The sequence below is a fragment of the Tamandua tetradactyla genome, chromosome 25, assembly GCF_023851605.1.
Source record: "Tamandua tetradactyla isolate mTamTet1 chromosome 25, mTamTet1.pri, whole genome shotgun sequence".
NCBI classification, from domain to species: domain Eukaryota; kingdom Metazoa; phylum Chordata; class Mammalia; order Pilosa; family Myrmecophagidae; genus Tamandua; species Tamandua tetradactyla.
The window spans coordinates 27,928,929-27,949,841 of NC_135351.1; the positions used below are offsets into that span (position 1 = coordinate 27,928,929).

Below are 20,913 nucleotides of genomic sequence, written 5' to 3' on the forward strand. Positions count from 1 at the left end.
CGTGCCACTGAATTTGTTTCCAAATGTAACCTTGGTGATCTGGAAAATAAACACTAAACTCTGACATTCTGATAGCTCGTATTAGAAGATTTAAGAGCAGATTACATCTTCAGGGTTTATCCTCTCAGCACTTTTCTCAGATGGTAGATTCTGGGCGATGGCTCTTCGCCTTAGCCTAGAGTGTCCCATTTAAGTTGCCCTCATACAGTCCAGAGTTTAAATGAGATAACCCGAGCCTCAGATGAATTTCCTGACTGCCTCTGAACAACTTGGGCCTATTATTTCATTTTGGGATGAAATAATAAACACCACCACAGGGAGACTGAAAGCGCAACCTGAATGAAAACTAATTACTTAAAGATAAGAACTTGGTCAGACCAGTCAGTGAAGATGGTTAGGGCATGGTATATGCAAGAGTCCCTCAAGGACAGAGGAAGCCCCAACGACTGGAGCCTGGCCACCTGGTTGACCTAGGGCAGCTACATCAACTCAGGGTCTTTTGCTGGATGCTCACAAATATGAGAATGATCCAGAATTAGAAAAGATCCAAAAAGAAAGAAGCCACTCATGCATGGACATAGTAATCATATGCAAAGATCAACAATCAAATTATGAAGAAAAGATTAAAATGTTTGATGAAGAACACTTACACTTGGATGATGAAATTTGATATATTTTGGAAGGAAGTAGATATTTTGATGTAAGGGGTAAAGAGGAAAAGTGGATTCAGATTTTCATGGAGAAAGGAGACATGGTAAACCTTCCTGCTGGAATTTATCACCACTTCACACTGGTTGAAAAGAACTATGTGAAGGTGAAGCTGCTGTTTGTTGGAGATCCAGTGTGGATGGCTAAAACCAGCCAGCTAACCATTTTGATGCTCGAGGAAAGTATGTGAAGTTTTTGACCCAGACACATAGTGAAGCTCCCTAGAAACTAATACATTACTCGTAACAGTCCTAAACATGATAATTGAGCAGGAAATCAATCATTTTCTTTTTGTCTTTATATTGTAGACTTAAGGTCAGATTGTCTTTTCCTACGCAAAATTATTTCATCAGAATATTTTTTTTTCAGTTATTTTTTTTCAGTTAGGAAGATGTCCAGTGGGGTTTCTGAGGTCATCAGAATACTTTTTAATGAAAGTAAAAATAAAACTGATTTTTACATTAACTTTCTCTAACTAAATAAGATATAGTGATTTTCACACAGGGGTAAGGAAGTCTGTCTATATTTTAGAACCAAATATACCCTTTGAGACCAAAGGAAGAAAGGTTTCTTTGGTCTGGAACCTAAATTGTCTGTAACACATAATCTAATTCAACCTATCTGGGTAACTCATTTTAATAATTGAAACACAGGAGCCTAGAATAAGAAAGAGTTCTTTAATCTTGTACAGCTTAATGTAATGCCTGGACATATCCTAGAGTATATGAAGCAGATAATTGAAAGTATTGGAAAAGTCCCTTGAGTAACGGGAGAATGGAAATATTAAACTTTACCATCAGGGATTCCCCTAATACTGTGTTAAACTTTAGGGACACTCAAATCAATAGACCGTGCCCTTGATCCTGAGGCTTACTCTTGTGAAGCTTATTTAGGCAGTGGAGAAGCTTAGCTTACCTGTAGGTATGCCTAAGAGTTACTTCCGGAGGACCTCTTTTGTTGCTCAGATGTGGCCTCAGTCTCACTAAGCCCAACTCTGTAAGTGAAATCATTGCCCTCCCTCCTATGTAAGATATGACATCCTGGGGTGAAAGTCTCTCTGGTGGTGTGGGAAATAACTCCCAGGAATGAGTCCAGCCCTGGCACTGTAGGATCAACAATTCCATCCTGACCAACAGGGGGAAAAGAAGTGTAACTAATAAAGTATCAGTGACAGAGAGAGTTCAAATAGAATCAAGACTACTCTAGAGATTTCTCTTATGTAAGCTTCAGTTAGACATTGCTACCTATCACAACAATGGTTCCCAACCAAGACCATTCAAGCCAATCCTAAAGAACACCTAGGACAATTTACAAGATTCCACAAGGGTTCCATGCACTAAGGTTACTTTCCAGAAGCCTACAGCCTCCAGATGGATCCATGAACTAGATAAGTCCTGAAATCTAGAGGGCCTAGCCTCTCCAGAACATCAGATAGTTCCATCTTTGTATCCCATATTAGTGACAGACTCTTCTAATATGAAAAATTTAGAGTGGCCATAGATCAAACACCCCTAAAGAGAGGGATAGAAAGATCAAAGGTGATGGTGGAGTTACACAAGAAGAAAGGATTTAACAAATGAACATGAATGCTGGATCATTAAATTGATATCTCTTTCACTCTCCAGTATCTTACAGCAGCTAGAAGTAAAAACCTAAAATTGTGGAATTGTAACCATGCCAAACTCTGAAATATGTTCTACAACTAATTTTGGTGCTGTGGTTCGAAATTTACTGCTTTTTGTATATATGTTCTTTTTCACAAAAAAAGAAAAAATAATAATTGCGATGATAAAAAAAATTACGCCTTTTAGCCTCCTATATTCTGGAGCATCTAGAAGGAAAAATCTGAGAGGATTGTATGATAGCCCATGACAAACTCTGGGATCTGTCCTGTAACTATTTGTTGAAGAGTGCTTTGAAAACTATTACTTTTTTATTACTTTGCATTGCATATATGTTATACTATACAATAAAAATGTTTTAAAAAGAAAAAAAAAATCATTTGCCTAAAAAATGTTGTAGTATAACTAGGCTGAAATCTCCTAGGACTATTATGAAAATGGAGCCATTGTCTGCTAAAATGTATAGTAATAAACTAATATGGAATATATCTTGTGAAATTTCATAACAGTGGAGTTTTAAAAAAAGATAAAACAGTTTAAAATCAAAAAAAAAAAAAAAAAGAACTTGGTCAGAACCAAGTCCCAAAGGAGTATAAATATACTTTCTGGATGACTGCATAGGTGTGCAGAATCAGCCCTGAGCCATTGGAGCTGTAGCCATTGGAATAGCTGGAAGGAGACTGCTGAGTAAGCTACACTTCCAGCTGACATGATCATGATCTAATTCTTTGAAATGTCCTCATTGCAACAGACAGGCCAGCACTTGCCCAGCCAGACAAACAGGTACCACCACTTGGCCAAGTTGACAAATGAACCTTACCATGACACCCTGGATAAAGGGAGCATCAGCCACAAGGTTTTCACAATCACACAGTCACACTGTAAAAGCTATATGGTTATACAATCGTCTTCATGAATCAAGGCTACTGGAATACAGTTCAACAGTTTCAAGTACTTCCCTCTAGCCATTCCAGTACACCATAAACTACAAAGGGATATCTATATAATGGGTAAGAATAACCTCCAGGAAAATCTCTCCACCACTGAAGCTTTATTTTTTCTAGTTTCTCTCTTCCCCCTTTTGTTCATGAAGGCTTTCTCAATCCCATGGTGCCAGATCCCAGCTCATCCCCAGAAGTCATGTCCCATGGTGCCAGGGAGATTTACACCTCTGGGAGTCATATCCCACGTAGTTGGGAGGGCAGTGAGATCACCTGGTGAGCTGGCTTAGAGGGAGAGGCCACATCTGAGCAACAAAAGAGGTTCTCTGGGGGTGACTCTTAGGCATAATAATCAGAAGGTTTAGCTTCTCCTTTGCAGGAACCAGTTTCATAGGGGCAAGCCCCAAGATCCAGGGCTTAGTCTATTGAATTGGTTGTATCCACTGCTTGTGAGAATATCACTGATCCTTTTTATGAGAGTTGTTGATTGTTGATTAGTAATTCCAGAGACTATGCTTCCTCTGGAATATTTTCCTTTGAACTGTTTTCCTCCTTCCTGTGACTGGGCCATAGTTTCAAGTCTTCTTGTATGTTTCGCAATTTTTTTTTTTTTAAGAATTAGATATTCTGAGTATTATGTTGTCACTCTGAAAGTCTAGTTCCCCTAGTCTTCAGTCTGCCAGACTAAGAACAGGAAGAAAAAAAATGAGAGAAAGAAACATAGGAAAGAAAAGTAAAAGAGAGAGGAAAAAAGAAAGAAAATACTACAAACAAACAAAGCACCCCCTTACACACAAAAAAGAAGTGTAATGTCTCTACAAGTTTCCTATTATGTGCTGGTGGGGAGTCTGAAGCTGCTGCTTTCAAGGCTGAAACCTAGGCCAGCGTTCCTGCTCTTCACTTATGGAATTGACAGACCCAAAAATAGAACATTGAGAAAGAAAAAACCAACTGACCAAGAAACAAAGAGAAAGAAAAAGAGATGCATTGACTCTTTATGTCTCTGGGGATGCTGATGTGAGGACAGAAGATGTCACATCTGAGAAAAACCAAGACTATGTTCTGCACTTGTCCCTCAGGGATTCATTAGACTGAAAAACTGGAGAAAGAGAAAGAGGTTGAATTTCATTTCAACCAATGAAAAAGAGAACTGATTCTTTAAGTCCTGGTAAATGCCTGTGTGAGGCCAAGAGCCTCTGCTGCAGAGAAGGCTGAAATCAAGGTCAAAGTCTATGCTATGGTGTCCAGGGACTGCCACACACAGAAGGCCAAAAACAAAACAAAAACAGTCAAGGAAAGAGCATGAGCTCTTTACACCCAGACACTGGTGGAAAGCTGGAAGTGCTGATGTTCAGAGTGGAAATTGAGGCCATCTTCTGTACTGGTTCATCAGGGATCCCGCAGGCTGACCTTGACCCTCAGTCCCAACTTTTAGAGATGGTGGTTTCCTCTGCCATTCCTGGGCCCAGCCAGCCGCTCCCAGAATCTCAGCTGTGTTGCCACTGCTGCAGCCACTTCCAGAGCTGCTGCCTTGGGGCTGAGCAATGGGGGCTGGTCACTGGCTCGATATTTCACTTACAGAAGATGGACTCTCAGCAGCCTCTGGCATCCTTTGATACTCCTGTAGTTGTTCTAAACGTCCCTTCTGGTTCCAGGGTTACCACCTAATTAATGCCAGTCTCTTTGTCCAGTTCTTTCGTTTTTTCCAGTGGAGGGAGCAATTTGTAAAATTTCCTACTCCGTCGTTTTGCACCTATGCTCTCCTTGAATTTTCTGTTTTGTAGGAAACTGATATGGATTAAGGACCGCCCTCGTTCAGTTTAGCTACACTGAGATAGGATCTTAGAAGATTCTATTCATAAATGAGTCTACAACTTAACTAACACATTTTCAAAGGGTCCTATTTACAGATGGGTCACATCCACAGGAATGTAGATTAAGAACATCTTATATAATTCAATCTACCACAGGGTTGCTAGAGGTATACAGGTAGCAGCCACAAAAAAAATATTAGCTGACAGCCAAACTGAAGGGGAAAGATAGAAAAGCTATAAAAAAGATTTATGAATTTAAGAAACATAGTATCTGTTTTTTGGCACCACCTGCAAATTTATTCTTTTTTTAAAAAACTTTTTTTTTTTTTTTTTTTTTTTAAGGAAAGACAGAGAGAAGGAAGGAAGGATAGAAGGAAGGAAGGAAGGAAGAAAGGGAAACATTTTTAAACATTTTCTTGTTTTTATTGTATTCTGTTTCTCCGTTTTTGTTACATGGGCTGGGGCCGGGAATCGAACCGAGGTCCTCCGGCATAGCAGGCAAGCACTTTGCCCGCTGAGCCACCGCGGCCCGCCCAAAAAACTTTTTTATTGTATAGTAAAACATATCTACAAAGCAAAGAAATAAAAAAGCAATAGTTTTCAAAGCACTCTTCAAAAAATGGTTACAGGATAGATCCAGAGTTTGTCACGGGCTACCATATGATCCTCTCATATTTTTCCTTCTAGCTGCTCCAGAATATAGGAGGCTAGAGGGCTTAAATATTTTTTTATCATCACAATTGACTTTTTTTCCTTCTTTGTTTGTGAACAATAACATATGTACAAAAAAGCTATAAATTTCCTAGCACAGCACCACAATTAGTTGTAGAATATATTTCAGACTTTGACATGGATTACAATTTTACAATTTTAGGTTTTTACTTCTAGCTGCTCTAGAATACTGGGGAGTAAAAGAGATATCAATTTATTGATTCAGCATTCATATTCATTTGTTAAGTCCTATCTTCTATGTATAATTCCACCATCACCTTTGCTCTTTCCATACCTCTCATTGGGGTTGTTTGAGCTATGGCATTTCTAAATTTTTTTTATTGGAATGGTGTGCCACTAATATGGGGTAGGGAGATGGAACTATCTGATGTTTTGGAGAGACTGGGCTAGGTTTCAGGACTTATCTGGACCAGGGACCCATCTGGAGGTTGTAGGTTTCTGGAAGTTACTCTAGTGCCTGAAACTCTTGTGGAATCTTATAAATTGCCCCAGGGGACATGGTATCTTTAAATTATTTAATGTAGTTGGTCTCAAACCAGGAAGTTCATCAGAATTATCCTGGTGATCAGAGTTGCATATGTCATCATCCACTGTGTTTGGAGTTACACGAGTCTGCCCCCAAACTATGGGAGGATAACCTCTGGAAAAGGGACCAATTAGGAACCGTGAATGGCCTGGGGCTTTACACTATTTAGAAGTTAAAAAGGTACCCTGCTACTATTAGTATTACATGAATACTGGCAGAAGGCATGAGATTCCTTGGTCAAAAGCAAATAACTTTATTACATGTGGCAAAAATAGTAGCCAGTAGGGTGTAGGTGTGGTTCAGTGGTAGAATGCTTGCCTTCTATGCGGGAGACCTGGGTTTGATTCCTGGACCATACATCCCTTCCCCCACCCCCAAAAACGTTAGTAGCCAGAGCTTTATGATTGTACCAGGAGTCCATATCCACCAAGTCCCACTGGGCAATCCAGGTGCCTGCACATACATGCAGGGAGGAGCATTACAGGAGAGGAACACTGAGCTTGTAGGTTTACCACTTATATTAGTTGAAATAAGCCTGCTCTGATGTCATCTCATTTTCCAAGTCTGAGTGCTGCAAATTTTGGGGATCTTCGCTAATCTAATAGTTTAGATACAATATCTAATCAATACTTTTTGCAATTCTTTCTTTTAAAGTAAAGGTTAAATATCTTTTCTTATGTTTAAGGGATGTTTGTGTTTCATTTTTGTGAATTTTGTTTCACGTACTGTTCTTATTTTAGAAATTTGGAGTCAAAGTGAATAAGACATTTGCCCAAGAACATACAAATAAGTGGCAGAGTTAAGATTTCAACCTGAGTTACAATGATATCTGTGCCAGTAATCAATTTATTGCCTCTCAGCTCCAAATTCATCTTTTTGTCTGCTCTGTGAAAATGGATCTGGAGTCATACTTTCCCTTTACCAGCAGACACTGCAGTTTTGTCAGTAGAGGGTGCTGGAGAGATATTGCAGGAGGAAAAGGGCTGCACTTCTAGGTTCTGTTGTATTTCTCAGATAAGCATCTGCAGTATAGATGGCTTTTCCAGCACAGGCCCCTACAGTGCTCAGTGGCCATCAACAGCCAGCAGCCACCAACTTCCCAGGACCCTCCCCTGGGCAGTGCTGTAGTAGCGGAATGCCTCTGGCAAGGCAGCTCTCCCTAAGCAGCTTCCCCTCGTCCTCTAGAGGGCAGATTTCTGCAAGTTCCAGAGGGATTTCAGGACAGAAATGAGATAAAGGAACTTCTTTGCCACTGCTATATCTTCTCCAACAAGGTCTGGGTGTCACCTGGCTGGGAGTCTACCTTGAATGCCCTGCCTCAGCTGGAGGGGGTAGTAGCTGTTCCTTATAGCTACAATTCTAATACTCTTTAGAGTTCTCTTGATTACCTTGGGTGTTAAGGCAGAACACATAAGGAAGAGTTTCCTCCACCCTCTGGTCTGAGATTCACACCTCACTGGAGAGGTCAAGATAGTGACGGAGAAGTTGCTGTGGTGCAGTACTAGCAAAACTTGTGGAAAATCTGCCCCCTGGAACTTGCCAGTGAATTTGAAGCTGAGAGGTAATATGTTGAGAATAAGCACACATCCTACCATCTGCACTGCAACTCACGGTTTCTTTGCCTATGAAAAATAGAGTTATATTTACATTGTTCACTGAATAGGTTTTCTTACTGCAATTTTATTGGGTTATCATCCACACACCATACAGTCCATCCAAAGTATACAATCAGTGGCTCACAGTATCATCACAGAGTTCTGCATTCATCACCACAATCAAATTTAGAACATCTTCATTACTCCTGCAAAAAAATGAAAAGAAAAAAGAAATCCCAAACGTCACATATCTCTTACCTCCCCATCACTGACCCCTAGTATTGGTATCGTACATTTGTTACTGTTGATGAAAGAATATTAAGATATTACTGTTAACTATAGTCCATAGTTTACAACAGGTCCATTTTCCCCCTTATACCACTCTTATATTAACTCCTTATAATAGTGTTGTGCATTTGTTCTAGTTCATGAAATAACTTTTGAATATCAGGACTGGTAATCACAGTCATTATCCATCACAAGATTCACGTTTTAACCTCTAGCTTTTCTTCTGATGACTCTAAACCTCCCTTTTCAAATCAAACACAATTCAACAGTGTTAATTATGCTCACAACAATGTGCTATCATCACGTCTGTTCATTTCCAAACTTTACAGAACTTTTGTTTAAAATGAAATGGCATATAAAGAAAAACAAAAACAAAATAAATACATAAATAAATAAAAATGAAATGGCACACGTGAAATATTTTATAAAATATACAAATGTTAAGACAGGATTAATAATAATATGGTTTAAGGATGCCTTTCCTTGATTTCAAACTCTCTGAGGCTAACCCTGTTGACTTTTCTCAGGCTGTAGGCTATTTGAAGTCTTTCCTTAGACAAAGCTCTTATTCATCTCTGATTTATTTGCTGAGGCACAGTCACTTAGCATCTGGGCAATTTTCCCCTAGAATTTGCCTGTATTGCTTTAGCACCTTTATTTTCCAATTACACTGAAGTTTAATTTATATACAATAAATTCATCCATTTTAAGTATATAGTTTAGTGAATTTTGGTAACTCTATACAATCATGTAACCACTGCCACAATCAAAATATAAGAACACTTCCATGACCCCAAACATGTTTCCTCAGCCTCAGATAATTTCTTTAAAATGTTGTATTGTGGTAGTATACATATAACACTAACCCATTTTAACCACTTTCATGTATACAGTTCATTGGTATGAATTACATTCACAATATTGGGCTACCATAACCATCACCAAAACTTTTTCATCACCCTGCACATAAACTCTGCACCCACTAAGAACTACCTCCCCTTCCCCTGAACCTCCCCATCCTCAGGTGTCCATCAACAGATGAGTGGATAAACAAAATATGGGATACATGCAATGGAATGTTATTCAACCATGAGAGGGAATGAAGCTCTGATATATGCTACAACATGGATGAACCGTGAATGAATGTTGAGTGAAATAAGCAAAACATACAAAATATTGAATTACAAAAAAAAGTACTGAAATGGATAAAGGAAATGTCTTTCCCACTCCATTCCAAAACTAACCAGGCTATTAGCAATTACAGATAATAATTAAGTGGACTTTGCTATATGTCCTGAAACTATCATTTCTCTTAATTTTGTAGGCTTTTAAAATATATTTTATTGAGATATCTTCACACACATATAATCCATCCAAAGTATATAATCAACGGCTCACAATACTATCACGTAGTTGTGTGTTCATTACCATGATCACTTTTAGAACATCTGCATCACTCCAGAGAAAGAAATAAAAAGAAAAAACTGATATACCCCACACCCCTTAACCCTCCCCCTCATTGACCACTAGTATTGCACTCTACCCAATTTTTTTTTCACCCCTTATCCCCCCCTTATTATTTATTTTTGTCCTTATTTTTTTACTCATCTATCCTTACCCTGGATAAACGGAATATTGACCACAAGGTTTTCACAATCACATGGTCATACTGTAAAACCTATATAGTTATACAATCATCTTCAAGAATCAAAGCTACTGGAATACTGTTCAACAGTTTCAGGTATTTCCTTCTAGCCATTCTAATACACTAAAAACTAAAATGGTATATTTACATAATGCATAAGAATAACCTCCAGAATAACCTTTCGACTCTCTTTGAAATCTCTTAGCTGCTGAAACCTTATTTTATCTCATTTCTCTCTTTCCCCTTTTGTTCACAAAGGCTTTCTCAATCCCATGATGCTGGGTTCCAGCTTATTCCTGGGAGTCACGTCCATGTTGCCAGGGAGATTTACATCCTTTAGAGTCTTGGCCCATGTAGGGGGGAGGGGCAGTGAGCGCACCAGCTCAGCTGGCTTAGAGAGAGAGGCCACATCTGAGCAACAAAAGAGGTTCTCAGCGGGTGACTCTTAGGCACAATTATACGTGGCCTCTTTTTTGCAGGAATCGTTTCATAGAGGCAAGCCCCAAGATCGAGGGCATGACCTATTAAATTGGTTGTCCCCAACGCTTGTGAGAATAGCAGGAATTCTCCAGGTGGGTAAGTCTAATATTTCCTCCTTTCTCTCCAGTTCCCCAAAGGAACTTGGCAAATGCTTTTTAATTCTCTGCCCAAATTACTCTGGGATGTATCAGGGCATCACAGCAATCTGTAAAAAGCAACAAGATTTCACTCCCTACTCAAGATTCCATGTAATTATGGTGTTTGAATAAACTGACCATAACATTTAAATTAGATAGTGTGCTACCAAAAACATAAGTTTTGCACCAAATGAACATCTCTTCCTTTGGTCTCACACAAAAGTTGAAATTTTAAAACATAGACCATATCACTCTTTACCCTGTATTCTGAATTAGCTTTGTCCTATCCAGATCAGCTTCACTCATATTTCTAATTGAAGTCTGATCACTTTTTCAACTTTTTAAACATTTGCTGTATGGGGTAATGTTGACTTTCATAGTTTCAGAGCGCTAAGTCTCAGTCTCAGGTGTCACACAAATACACAAAGTTCTAGGGAACAACCAGGTTATACACAAATAGCTCAGCATCTCATAATTTAGAAATAGCAATTACAACTCCGGAATGGATGTGACTACTGTGCAAGCTTACAATCTAGGAACCTTTACTTTGTTGGCTTTTAACTACGGTAACCCCTACACTCTACCCCTCTGTTTTGCTTTTCATTTTCACATAGAAGCTATTTTTCTTTCCTAGTTTTTCAGTTCTGGAGAGCAATAAAATTATATGCTTTGCTTTATATTTTACCTACTACAGACTACCTAAAACCATTTTATATATTTTTGAATGACGGACTCATACTTCACTCATTTCTGCTCTATGGAAATTAGCTTCCACCAGCCATGCTTCAATACCGTTTGCCAGTGATCTCTTTTCACAACGTGGATGAATGATGAAGATATTATGAAAGTCAGATTTGCTATTTAGAGTGGCTGGTATTTCAAAGTCAAATGACACAATTCTTACACTTACGATTCATCAGCAAAATTCTTGTCATTCTGGAAACCCAGTCTTTTCCTGATTGTTTTCCAAAAAGTGGATTGTTTCCTTCATGAATTTAGATTAAAAAAAAAAACCTTTCAATTTTATTTTGAAATAATTTTAAACTCACAGGACAATTGCAAAAATAATACAAAACCCATACAGAGAACTCCAACACACTTCCCACCCAGATACCTGTGTGCACCAGCTTTAACATTTTGTCACATTTGTGTATCACTGCATAAGTCATGTTCCTTGAACACTTAAACTTCCAGGTTTGTTCCTAAGACCAAGGATATTCATTTGTTCAACCACCTTAAATATAGTTATCAAGCTCAAGAAAGTTAACATTGATTTAACGCTTACAGTCTATATTCTAACAATAATATCCTTTTGGGCCTCTTCTTTTTCCATTATTAGATCTACTCCAGGATCTTGAATTGCATTTAATTGTCATTTATTCTGTAGTTTTTTTCTTCAGTTGTGGAAATATATATAAGACATAAACTTTCTTATTTAGTGGATTAATCATATTCACAATGTTGTGCTACCCTCCCCACCATCCATTACTAGAACTTCACCATCACCTCAAACAGAAATCCTACATCTATCATTCATTAAATCCCCATTCCTACCTCCCCTAACATACTCAACTTTCTGACTTATTTCACTTACCACGATGTGTTCAAGGTTAAGCCGTGTAGTAGCATGTATCAAAACTTCATTCCTTTTTAAGGAATGTTGTTTACTCCATTCATCTGTTGATGGATGTTTGGGTTGCTTCCACCTTTTGGCCATGGTGATTAATGCTGCTGTGAACATTGGTGTACAAATATCTGTGTCAAATCCCTGCTTTCAATTATTTTGAATATATATCTAGAATGAATTTGGATTGTATATGCCTATTTTCTCCAAATAAAGCTATGACCGTTCATAGATCTGTCAAAAAGTGGGGCAGGGTCACAGGGTCGGCAGCTGAGAAAGCATTCCCTAGAAGCAGTGCTTTATGGAGTTAACAGATATTCCCTTCCTTTCCAGAACGATAATCCCATGAAAAGGTAAAAAGTAGGACGCAACTTATACTAATATTAATGATGGGTGTAAGCAAAAGTTCTGACTCGACTCCAGAGGGCCTAAGTATATTATCTTCTCGCAAGCAAAGGTACTTGGAAATTTGTTAAAAAAACAAAACTAGACTTAAGCATTAATAAGGTTTTACGGTTGCTTCAAATTGCAATGGCAGCTATATTCTCAGAACTTTTAACTGTGCTTGGTAGTATGAGGCGGTCATTGGATAACTGTAGTAATAATTCATCGCCCAAATAAGCCTTCCGACACTCCCCCCGCCCCACACCATAATCGAAATACAAATAGTCAAAATATATACAGCAGGACGGTCCGCGGGGCTGAGGCTTTATGCAAATGTAAAAGAAGTCGTGCACTACTGTTGCTCACGTCTAGCGGGTAGCGTTTCCCCGCTTATAAAGGGCAAAAGGGTTGTACTCCGGAAGAAAACTGCTGCCTCCTGAGGGGACCGGGCAGAGCTGGGGGGCACAAACTGCACCCACACCCCCAAACCACCCCACCCAACTCAAACACGCGCTACCGCTTACGGCGCAGGCGCAGGCGCATAGAGGACCGGGAACGGGCGGAGCGGAGACGCGATTGGCTCGGATGCCGGCGGCTCCGCCCCGCGCTTGTGTCACGTGGTCACGAGCTCGCCGGGGCGGTGGAACCGAGTTAGTGATTCCAGCTCGCATCAGCAATTCCAGCTGTTGGGGGCGAGCACAGCCTGGTCGTGGGTCTTGTGTGAGGTGCCGCTGCCACAGCTACGTGCATTCGCTGCGACGATTAACGTTTCCAACCGGTAAGTGTGGGAGACATGGCAAGAGGTGGCACGCAGGCTTGCATCGTTTCCAGCTCCTTAGAGAACCCGCTTTTCCTCCTACCAGCCTGAAGCTGTGTGGCCGTTGGCAGCTGTGGGGCCGCAGCCGGAGTGAGGGTAAAGGGGCTGTAGGAAGGGTTTCGGGGCTGGGGCGAGGGAAGGAGATTGGTAGGGCGAGGGACCGCCCCATTGGTGGGGTCGGTTTTGGCGCGCTCTCCTATCCGCTCTCCCTATTGGCTGGGGGGACGCCAACCGCGGGACGCGCGCCGCAGTTGGTAGGTTCGGGCTCGCGGGACTGAGTGCCCGCCCCTCGCGGGTAGTGAGGCGCAGAGTCCGAGGCGGCTCTGGCGGGTGGGTGCGGCCCTCGGCAGTAGGAGCAGGGATTGTGGCTCGGGCGGCCGGCTCCGGGCGCGGGCAGAACAGCCGCCTTCTGGTCAGCGCGGAGATCCGAGAAGTCCGCCGGCGAGTTGCTGAATCCGGGTCCCCGGTTAAAAAATGATCGTGTGGTGGGTAACGCTGCTTTCTTCTGCCTACGGCGTTCCGGCGGGCCCAGGGTTCTGTTAGGGCTTTTATCTAGTTGTTTAAGAGATAAGATGAAGAGAAGAACTGGAGGATATATAGCAAGTAAGGGTGTAAGGTTGCCGACAGGTTTGTGGCAAATCTGTGGAGAATCATGCTTACTTGATCAGTGGCTGTTAACCCTTTTAATCGTGACACCCACTAAAACACATTTTACATCGCAACTTAGTATGCAGCCGTGTAGCATGCGAAGTTTCAGGAAATAGCATTTATCCTCACGTGCCACTTGCGCTCTGATGTATTCTCTCTTCCTTTCCATTCTGTTCAGTCACTATTTAAGATGTTGGTCGTGACCGCACTGAGTGGTTTCGGGCCACAACCCGCAGCTTGGAAAACATTGCCCTGTATCATCTTAGTGGTTCCCAACCAGCATTTTCCTACAGTGAAATAGGATAGAAACTAGGATACATCACACGCAACTACACTGAGTTTTGTTTCCTAAGCATTTTTGTTTGCCTGAGTGTGTTTGCAGATGCAGAGTGTATTAGCCTGGGGTGGGTCGAGGTCAAAGTCTTAAAGCCTCTGCACTCGGTGAAGACAAAAACCAGACGTCTGTTAGGGAGACATGCCTGGAGCATTCTCAGGGGTTTGGAGTAAGTCTGGCTCGATGACCCCTGTTACCACTCTTTATTTCCTGCCCCCTCTTCCTTCTTTCCCTTAGTCTCTCAATTCGTATTTATGGTTAAACATTCCCTACATTTGAGACCCGATATTTGACCCGATATTAAGTCATTGAGTTATTGTTGGTTATCAAAGCTGAGTTTGTGATAGGTTAAATCTGACTTAGAAACAGCAAAGTTAGGATGCTTTTCTTTAGGGTGGATTTGGGTGTGTGAAATAGCTGCTTTGCTTTTCTTGGTGACTATTTCTCACATCTTTGATAGCCCTATGTTTAATCCAGGCCATCATCACGTTTTGCAAATGTATTTAGAATGCATGAGTTCCCTTTTGCAGCAGTTTTTTTTTCCCAGCCAGAATTATGTGTGTATCAAGATGTCACTAACTTTTAGTCACTCAGATTACTCACATGACTGAGTGTGGGTTTAGTGACAAAAGATAAGTAGTTCCATCACATACTAGTAAGATTTTTATTTGTAAATACTTTCAACAAAAAATCTAAACTGTTCTTTCAGGTGTGAACCGTAGTCTGTTTTTGAATTACCAGTCTTTTGTGCGTCTCCACCTGTATAATGAATCCCAGCATGAAGCAGAAACAAGAAGAACTCCAAGAGAATGCAAAGGTGTGTGATACTTTAATTCTTTATAGAAAGCGTGTGATTAGAAGTATTTTGACATAATTTAGCCAAATTTAATCCTGCTATAATTTCTCTAACCTTGGGTTACTGAATTTTTAGAGGACATGTTATTATAGAGAACTTTTAAAAAGTTACTTATGGTTGGACTATCTTAAGTCTATTCTTTTGACCTATATGTCTGTCTTTATGCCAGTACCACAGACTCTCTAAGTCTGTTCTTTGAACCTAGTCCTTCTGCCAGTACCACATCTTGATTAATTCAGTTTTTGAAACTGGAAAATGTGAGTCCTCCAACTTTGGTCTTGGATCTCTTAAGTTTCTGTATTCACTTAGGATCAGCTTGTCAGTTTCTGCAGATCAATTTGGGGAGTAAAACCATTTTAATGATAAAGTCTCCTGATCTATGAATATTTTTATATCTTTTTATTTTAATTTTTTTAATTTTTTACATGGGCAGGCACCAGAAATCGAACCCGGGTCCTCTGGCATGGCAGGTGAGCATTCTTGCCTGCTGAGCCACTGTGGCCTGCCCTTTATATCTTTTTAGATCTTTAGTTTCACCAATGTTTTTTGGGGGTTTGCTCTGTACGAGCTTTGCTTTTCTTTTGTTAATTCTCTTGGATACTATTGTAAATGGAAGTATTTTCTTAATTCCATTGTTTGCTAATTGTTGCTGTATAGACATATAGTTGATTTTGATTTTGTATCCTGCAACTTCACTGAACTTTTATTAGTTCTAATAGTTTTTAAGAGTTAGCTGTCTACAAGAGTGTTATTGTTTTGTTTCTACACTTACATTTCATGAAATTATTTTATTAAAATCCTTTGTATCTTTAGAATCAGTGCCTTTGAACACAGACACAATTTGCCTTACATGCATATTTTTCCAGAGCACATCATATTCATTACCATTTAACCTGCTTGATTTGCAGCCCTGAATTCCTGTATAATACTGTCACTGGAAATTTTACCCCAAATATCTATTCTTATAGGGCAGAGTTTAATTTTTTATTGAAGATTGGTCCATTTTTGCTTCTTAGTGATTTATGAACCTCTTATTTACAAAGAAACCCAAAAGTTACAATTTGAGCTCAAATGCCAGAATAAGTTCTGTGTCTTTATTAAAATTTGCCTTTTTAAAACTGATGCTGCCAGCTCCCTCTGTGAACATCCCAAATCAGTACTGATCAGAGTAGTTTTAGGTAAAGTTTTTTTCATTAGTCCCTTTTCAAAATATGTGGAGCAGTAAGTATCCTGGGTTCAGGATTGGAGAGAGGTTGAAATGACAGCCTATATATAAATCATTGCACTTTTTTTTTGAAGGATGATTTGGAGGATATAAAGGTACTATGAGTTCTTTTTGTCTGTCTCTAAAATTACTTAATTTTAGTTTACTCATCTGTAAAATTGAGGGGATTACTAGATCTGTAAGAATGGGTTTTAATATGGGTTCATGGATCTCTTACCAGTTATATGCAAATTCTATGCTCTTGTGTATGTGGTTTTGGGGGGGGTTCATAGAACCTTAAACTGTCTTCTAAAAAGGTTAAGCTTATTAATATATAAGAACCCTTCTGGCTCTAAAGAGCTTATTCCTGTGTAGAATCTGTATAAAGAAAATAGTAGGATATTACATTTTTTTTATGGCCAAGTGTTAGAAAGTATTAGTTTACATGCATAAAATTTACATCTAGGAAATGTTCAGTTTTCTGTGAACATAATTTAACCTCTTTCTTTGCCATAATTGAAAGCAAGCATTTAAATAAATTAACACCTATTATTTAAGCTCTCAAAGCTATATTTTCTTCTCTTTGTTTGGGGACTGTTGACTAATCTATGATCTAAATTGTGTCTGGAAAGTTGGTAAAATATTTGTTCTTAGAGTAGCTGGCATTGGTTCTTAAGTTAAATTGTGAGATAATAATCAACAGTAGAAACTTTACCGTGGGAAAGGTGAACTTGTCATGTGAAATACAGTGAAGAATCAGTAACTTTCTCACGCTAGTATGGTATCATGTTCTTGTTAGCCTTGTTTGAACATTCACCATTGTTTGCTATCCCGTGGTGGCAGTATAACTAATGATTTTTGCAAAAATAGAGCTTTCCCATCAGGAAATATACAGGAAGGTATTTACATATTATGAGGAAGGCAATATATTTTCCAAAACAATAGCTTGGACATTATGTAGTGTTTTATATGCTTTAAGCCCTGTTATTTTAGTGATCTCTTAATGAAGTATTTTGTAGTGTAAGTAATTAGCCTTTTCTCCCAGTTTACCTCTTTTTTAGATTTCTACCGTAAATGTTATGATGTTGGTTTTGTAAAAGTAGAGTACCTTTGGGTTTCTAGTTTTTGTGTGAAGATTTTTTTAAGAGGTGTACAGATATTCCTGTTGTACTGGAATTTCATCACATGGCTTGAACTACTAATTAGAGTTTAGAAATTTTATTGTATTTCTATTTTAACTAGATAGGATCAGTTGACAAAATGATTATAGCAAGAGTATATTGAAATGGAAGGAGAAAAGTTAACTTTGTGTCAAGTCTGGGTGATTTGACCCTTTCTTAAGAGTGTTTTCACACTCTGATTTTAGGGAAATAAGTTTGCTGAGTGATTAAACCAATGTCCTCATTGTTCATATATAGCATTATAAAATTAAGTAGTCGCACAAATACTCGCATTCTTAGTTTTTCTTTTTTTTTCTAAATTATAATGGGACTAAGTAACAATCTATGTAGAAACGCAGTAACCAGATAATAAATTACCTTGACTTTTAGAATAGTCCTGTCCCAAGAAGAACTCTGAAGATGATTCAGCCTTCTGCAGCTGGATCTCTTGTGGGAAGAGAATATGAGGTATGTATTAATTGAGCTAGAATGGGATAGATAATACTTACATATTGAAAACCTTTCCAAGATTTCCGTGCTCAGAAATACCTAAATCATTAAAATTGGGAAATAAAGAATAACGATTGCATGTTTCTTGAAGAAATAGAGTATATAGTTTTTGAGATTGGGAAATAAAGAATAACAATTACATACTTCCTGAAGAAATAGATTTTATTGTTCAAAATTTGTATGAGTACCTATAGTGGGACTGAATGATATAATTAATGCTATGAATTAATTTTTAAGAGGAATATTGATAAATGCTTTGAGAATAGAATGCTAGATTCTTTCCCTATATCCCTGTGTGTAAATGATGGATTCGTGAATAAGGATATCTTAAGATTTTTGCAGGTTGGGAACCAGATTCATATGATGAAAAAAATACAAATACGGAATGGGAAAGGAAATGTTTCCTTTCCATGGTGTTGAATTCTTTATTTAAATAGAGTAAAAATCATTTCATCTAAGTCTTAGGCCTAAGTCAAATCCAAAATAGCTGCTGCAGATAAAATTCTTAGAATATAGCTATTTGATTTAGTAGAGTTGTTAATTTTTTAAAAGGCAATCCAATGGCATAAAAACATATATAGATATTATTTCTCTGTTTTTTAAATAAATAAGTGATAAAAACACCCAGCTTTTTTGTTTTTTAAATCAAAATAAATGAGATTGATCTATATTTCTATTATAGTCGCCCAAAGCCTTATCCAAAAGAAAGCATGGGAATGGTCAGTTAACATCTAAGACTTCCAGCTCTGGAGTTCTTCTTGACCCAGAATATAGTGAAAATGTAAATCTTGGCGAAGTCACCCAAGAAGCATTTGATCTTATGATTAAAGGTATGTAAAAATGAGTAACTTTTATCTTAAACTTTTGAATTATAACACGAGGTAAGTATTATGCATTATATATTCATAATTCTGCCCATGAACTTTTTTTTTTTTTGAGGGCATAGGCTGGAACTTGAAACTGGGTCTCCTGCATGGGAATGTTGCACACTATAGCAGTGCTATACACTGAAGTACCCATGCATCCCCCCACCCCCATAGGTGCTTTTTTTTAACGTGTCTCCCTACATATATGTTTCTATATCTACACACACATACACACACACATAGAGGCAGATACGTGAAATATATATTAGGGAATTTTGTTTACAATTTTTTTTGTTTTGTTTGGGTGCTTGGACTGGGTGCCCATAGACTTTTTAAAAATATTTTTATTGAGAAATATCTGCACACATACAGTCCAGCCATATTAGACAATTAAAAAAATGGCTCACAATATCATCACATAGTTGTTATTCTTCTTGCATCACTCCAGAAAAAGAAATTAAAAGGAAAAAAAAAAGGAACTCATCCATTCCAAACCCTTACTCTTCTCTCTCAATGACCCTATAATATTTCAGTTTATCCAATTTTCACCCTCTCCCCCTCTATTATTTATTTATTTATTATCCTTATTTATTTATTTATTTTTACTCATCTGTCCATACCCTGGCTAAAGTGAGTACCGGACACAAAGTTTTCATAATCACACAGTCATATTGTGTCTTCAAGAATCAAGTCTACTGGAATACAGTTCAGTTTCAGGTACTTGCCTCTAGCCACTCCAGTGCAACATAAGCTGTAAAGAAATATCTGTATAATGTGTAAGAATAACCTTCAGAATAACCTCTGACTCTCAGCCACTGAAACTTTATTTTGTCTTATTTCTCTCTTCCCCCTTTTGGTCAAGAAAACTTTCTCATTTCCATGATTCTGGGTGCCAGCTCATTCCGGGAGTCAGGTCCCATATTGCCAGGTTGATTTATACCCCTGGGAGTCATGTCCCATATATAGGAGAAGACAGTGAGTTAACCTGCTGAACTGGCTTAGAGGGAGAGATCACAACTGAGCAACAAAAAAGGTTCTCTGGGGATAACCTAAGGCATAATTATCAGTAGGGTAGCTTCTCCTTTGCAGGAATAAGTTTCATAGGGGAAAGCCCCAAGATTTAGGGCTCAGCCTATTGAACTGGTTGTCCTACTGCCTGTGAGACTATCAGGACTTCTCCAGATGGGGAGGGTGGATATTTCTTCCTTTCTCCCCAGCCCCCCAAGGGGACTGTGCAAATACTGTTTTATTCTCTGCCCAGATTACTCTGGGATGTAGTGGGGCATCATACTAACCTGTATAAACTGATAAGCTCTCATTCCTTATTCAAGATTCCATGATACTATGGTGTTCAAGTAAACTGCCCATACAAGTTAAATTAGGTAATGTGCTACCCAGAATATAAATTTTGCACCACATAAACATCTCTCCCTTTCGTCTTGCACAGAGGTTGAAGTTTGAAAACATGGGCCATATCATCCTTTACCTTGTATTCTGATTTACCTTAGCCCTATCCAGATCAGCTTCATTCATATCTCTAGAGGAAGTTTGAACATTTTTTCAACTTTTTAACTGTTACTGTATGGGGTAATGCTGACTTTCAGAGATTCAGTGCTCTAACTCTGGGTTTCAGGTTAAGTACCTGAAGTTTTGGAGAATGACCAGTTTATATGCAAATAGCTCAGTATCTCAGAATTTAGAATTATCAGTTACAACTCCTAAATATATGTGATTGCTGTAAGAGTTTATAATCTAGGACCCTTTACAGTAGGCCCCATCCTGATAACCCATGCTCTCAACTTCAATTCTTGACATTGTATATTATAGTTAGTCCATATGAGTAAGGTATGACATTTTTCTTTCTGACATTTCCTCCAACATAAAGTCCTTAAGTTTCATTCACCTAGTTACATGCCTCACAACCCATAGACTCTTAATTTGGGGAGATTGTTAGATGCTGTTACTTACATGTTTTTGTTAATTTAAAGTTTCTCAATGATTCTAAATATGCAAACATTGTAA

At 38.7% G+C, this 20,913-nt stretch overlaps 1 protein-coding gene and 1 pseudogene across 4 annotated transcripts in view; both read left to right on the forward strand.

Moving 5' to 3' along the window:
• The first annotated feature begins 390 nt into the window (after positions 1–390).
• LOC143668709 (acireductone dioxygenase pseudogene) lies at positions 391–933 on the forward strand (annotated as a pseudogene).
• A 12,151-nt stretch (positions 934–13,084) lies between these two features.
• Positions 13,085–20,913, forward strand: part of GMNN (geminin DNA replication inhibitor) — a 44,806-nt gene continuing 36,977 nt past the window's right edge. The window contains exons 1-4 of one of the 4 annotated variants that reach the window (XM_077143807.1): positions 13,085–13,274; positions 15,005–15,112; positions 17,906–17,983; positions 18,708–18,855. In XM_077143807.1, the coding sequence (XP_076999922.1) occupies positions 15,062–15,112; positions 17,906–17,983; positions 18,708–18,855 (277 nt within the window). In that variant the 5' untranslated portion in view covers positions 13,085–13,274; positions 15,005–15,061. Of the gene's footprint in view, positions 13,275–13,582; positions 13,799–15,004; positions 15,113–17,905; positions 17,984–18,707; positions 18,856–20,913 lie in introns of those variants that run through there. The other 3 variants (XM_077143808.1, XM_077143806.1, XM_077143805.1) reach the window with 3 other exon arrangements.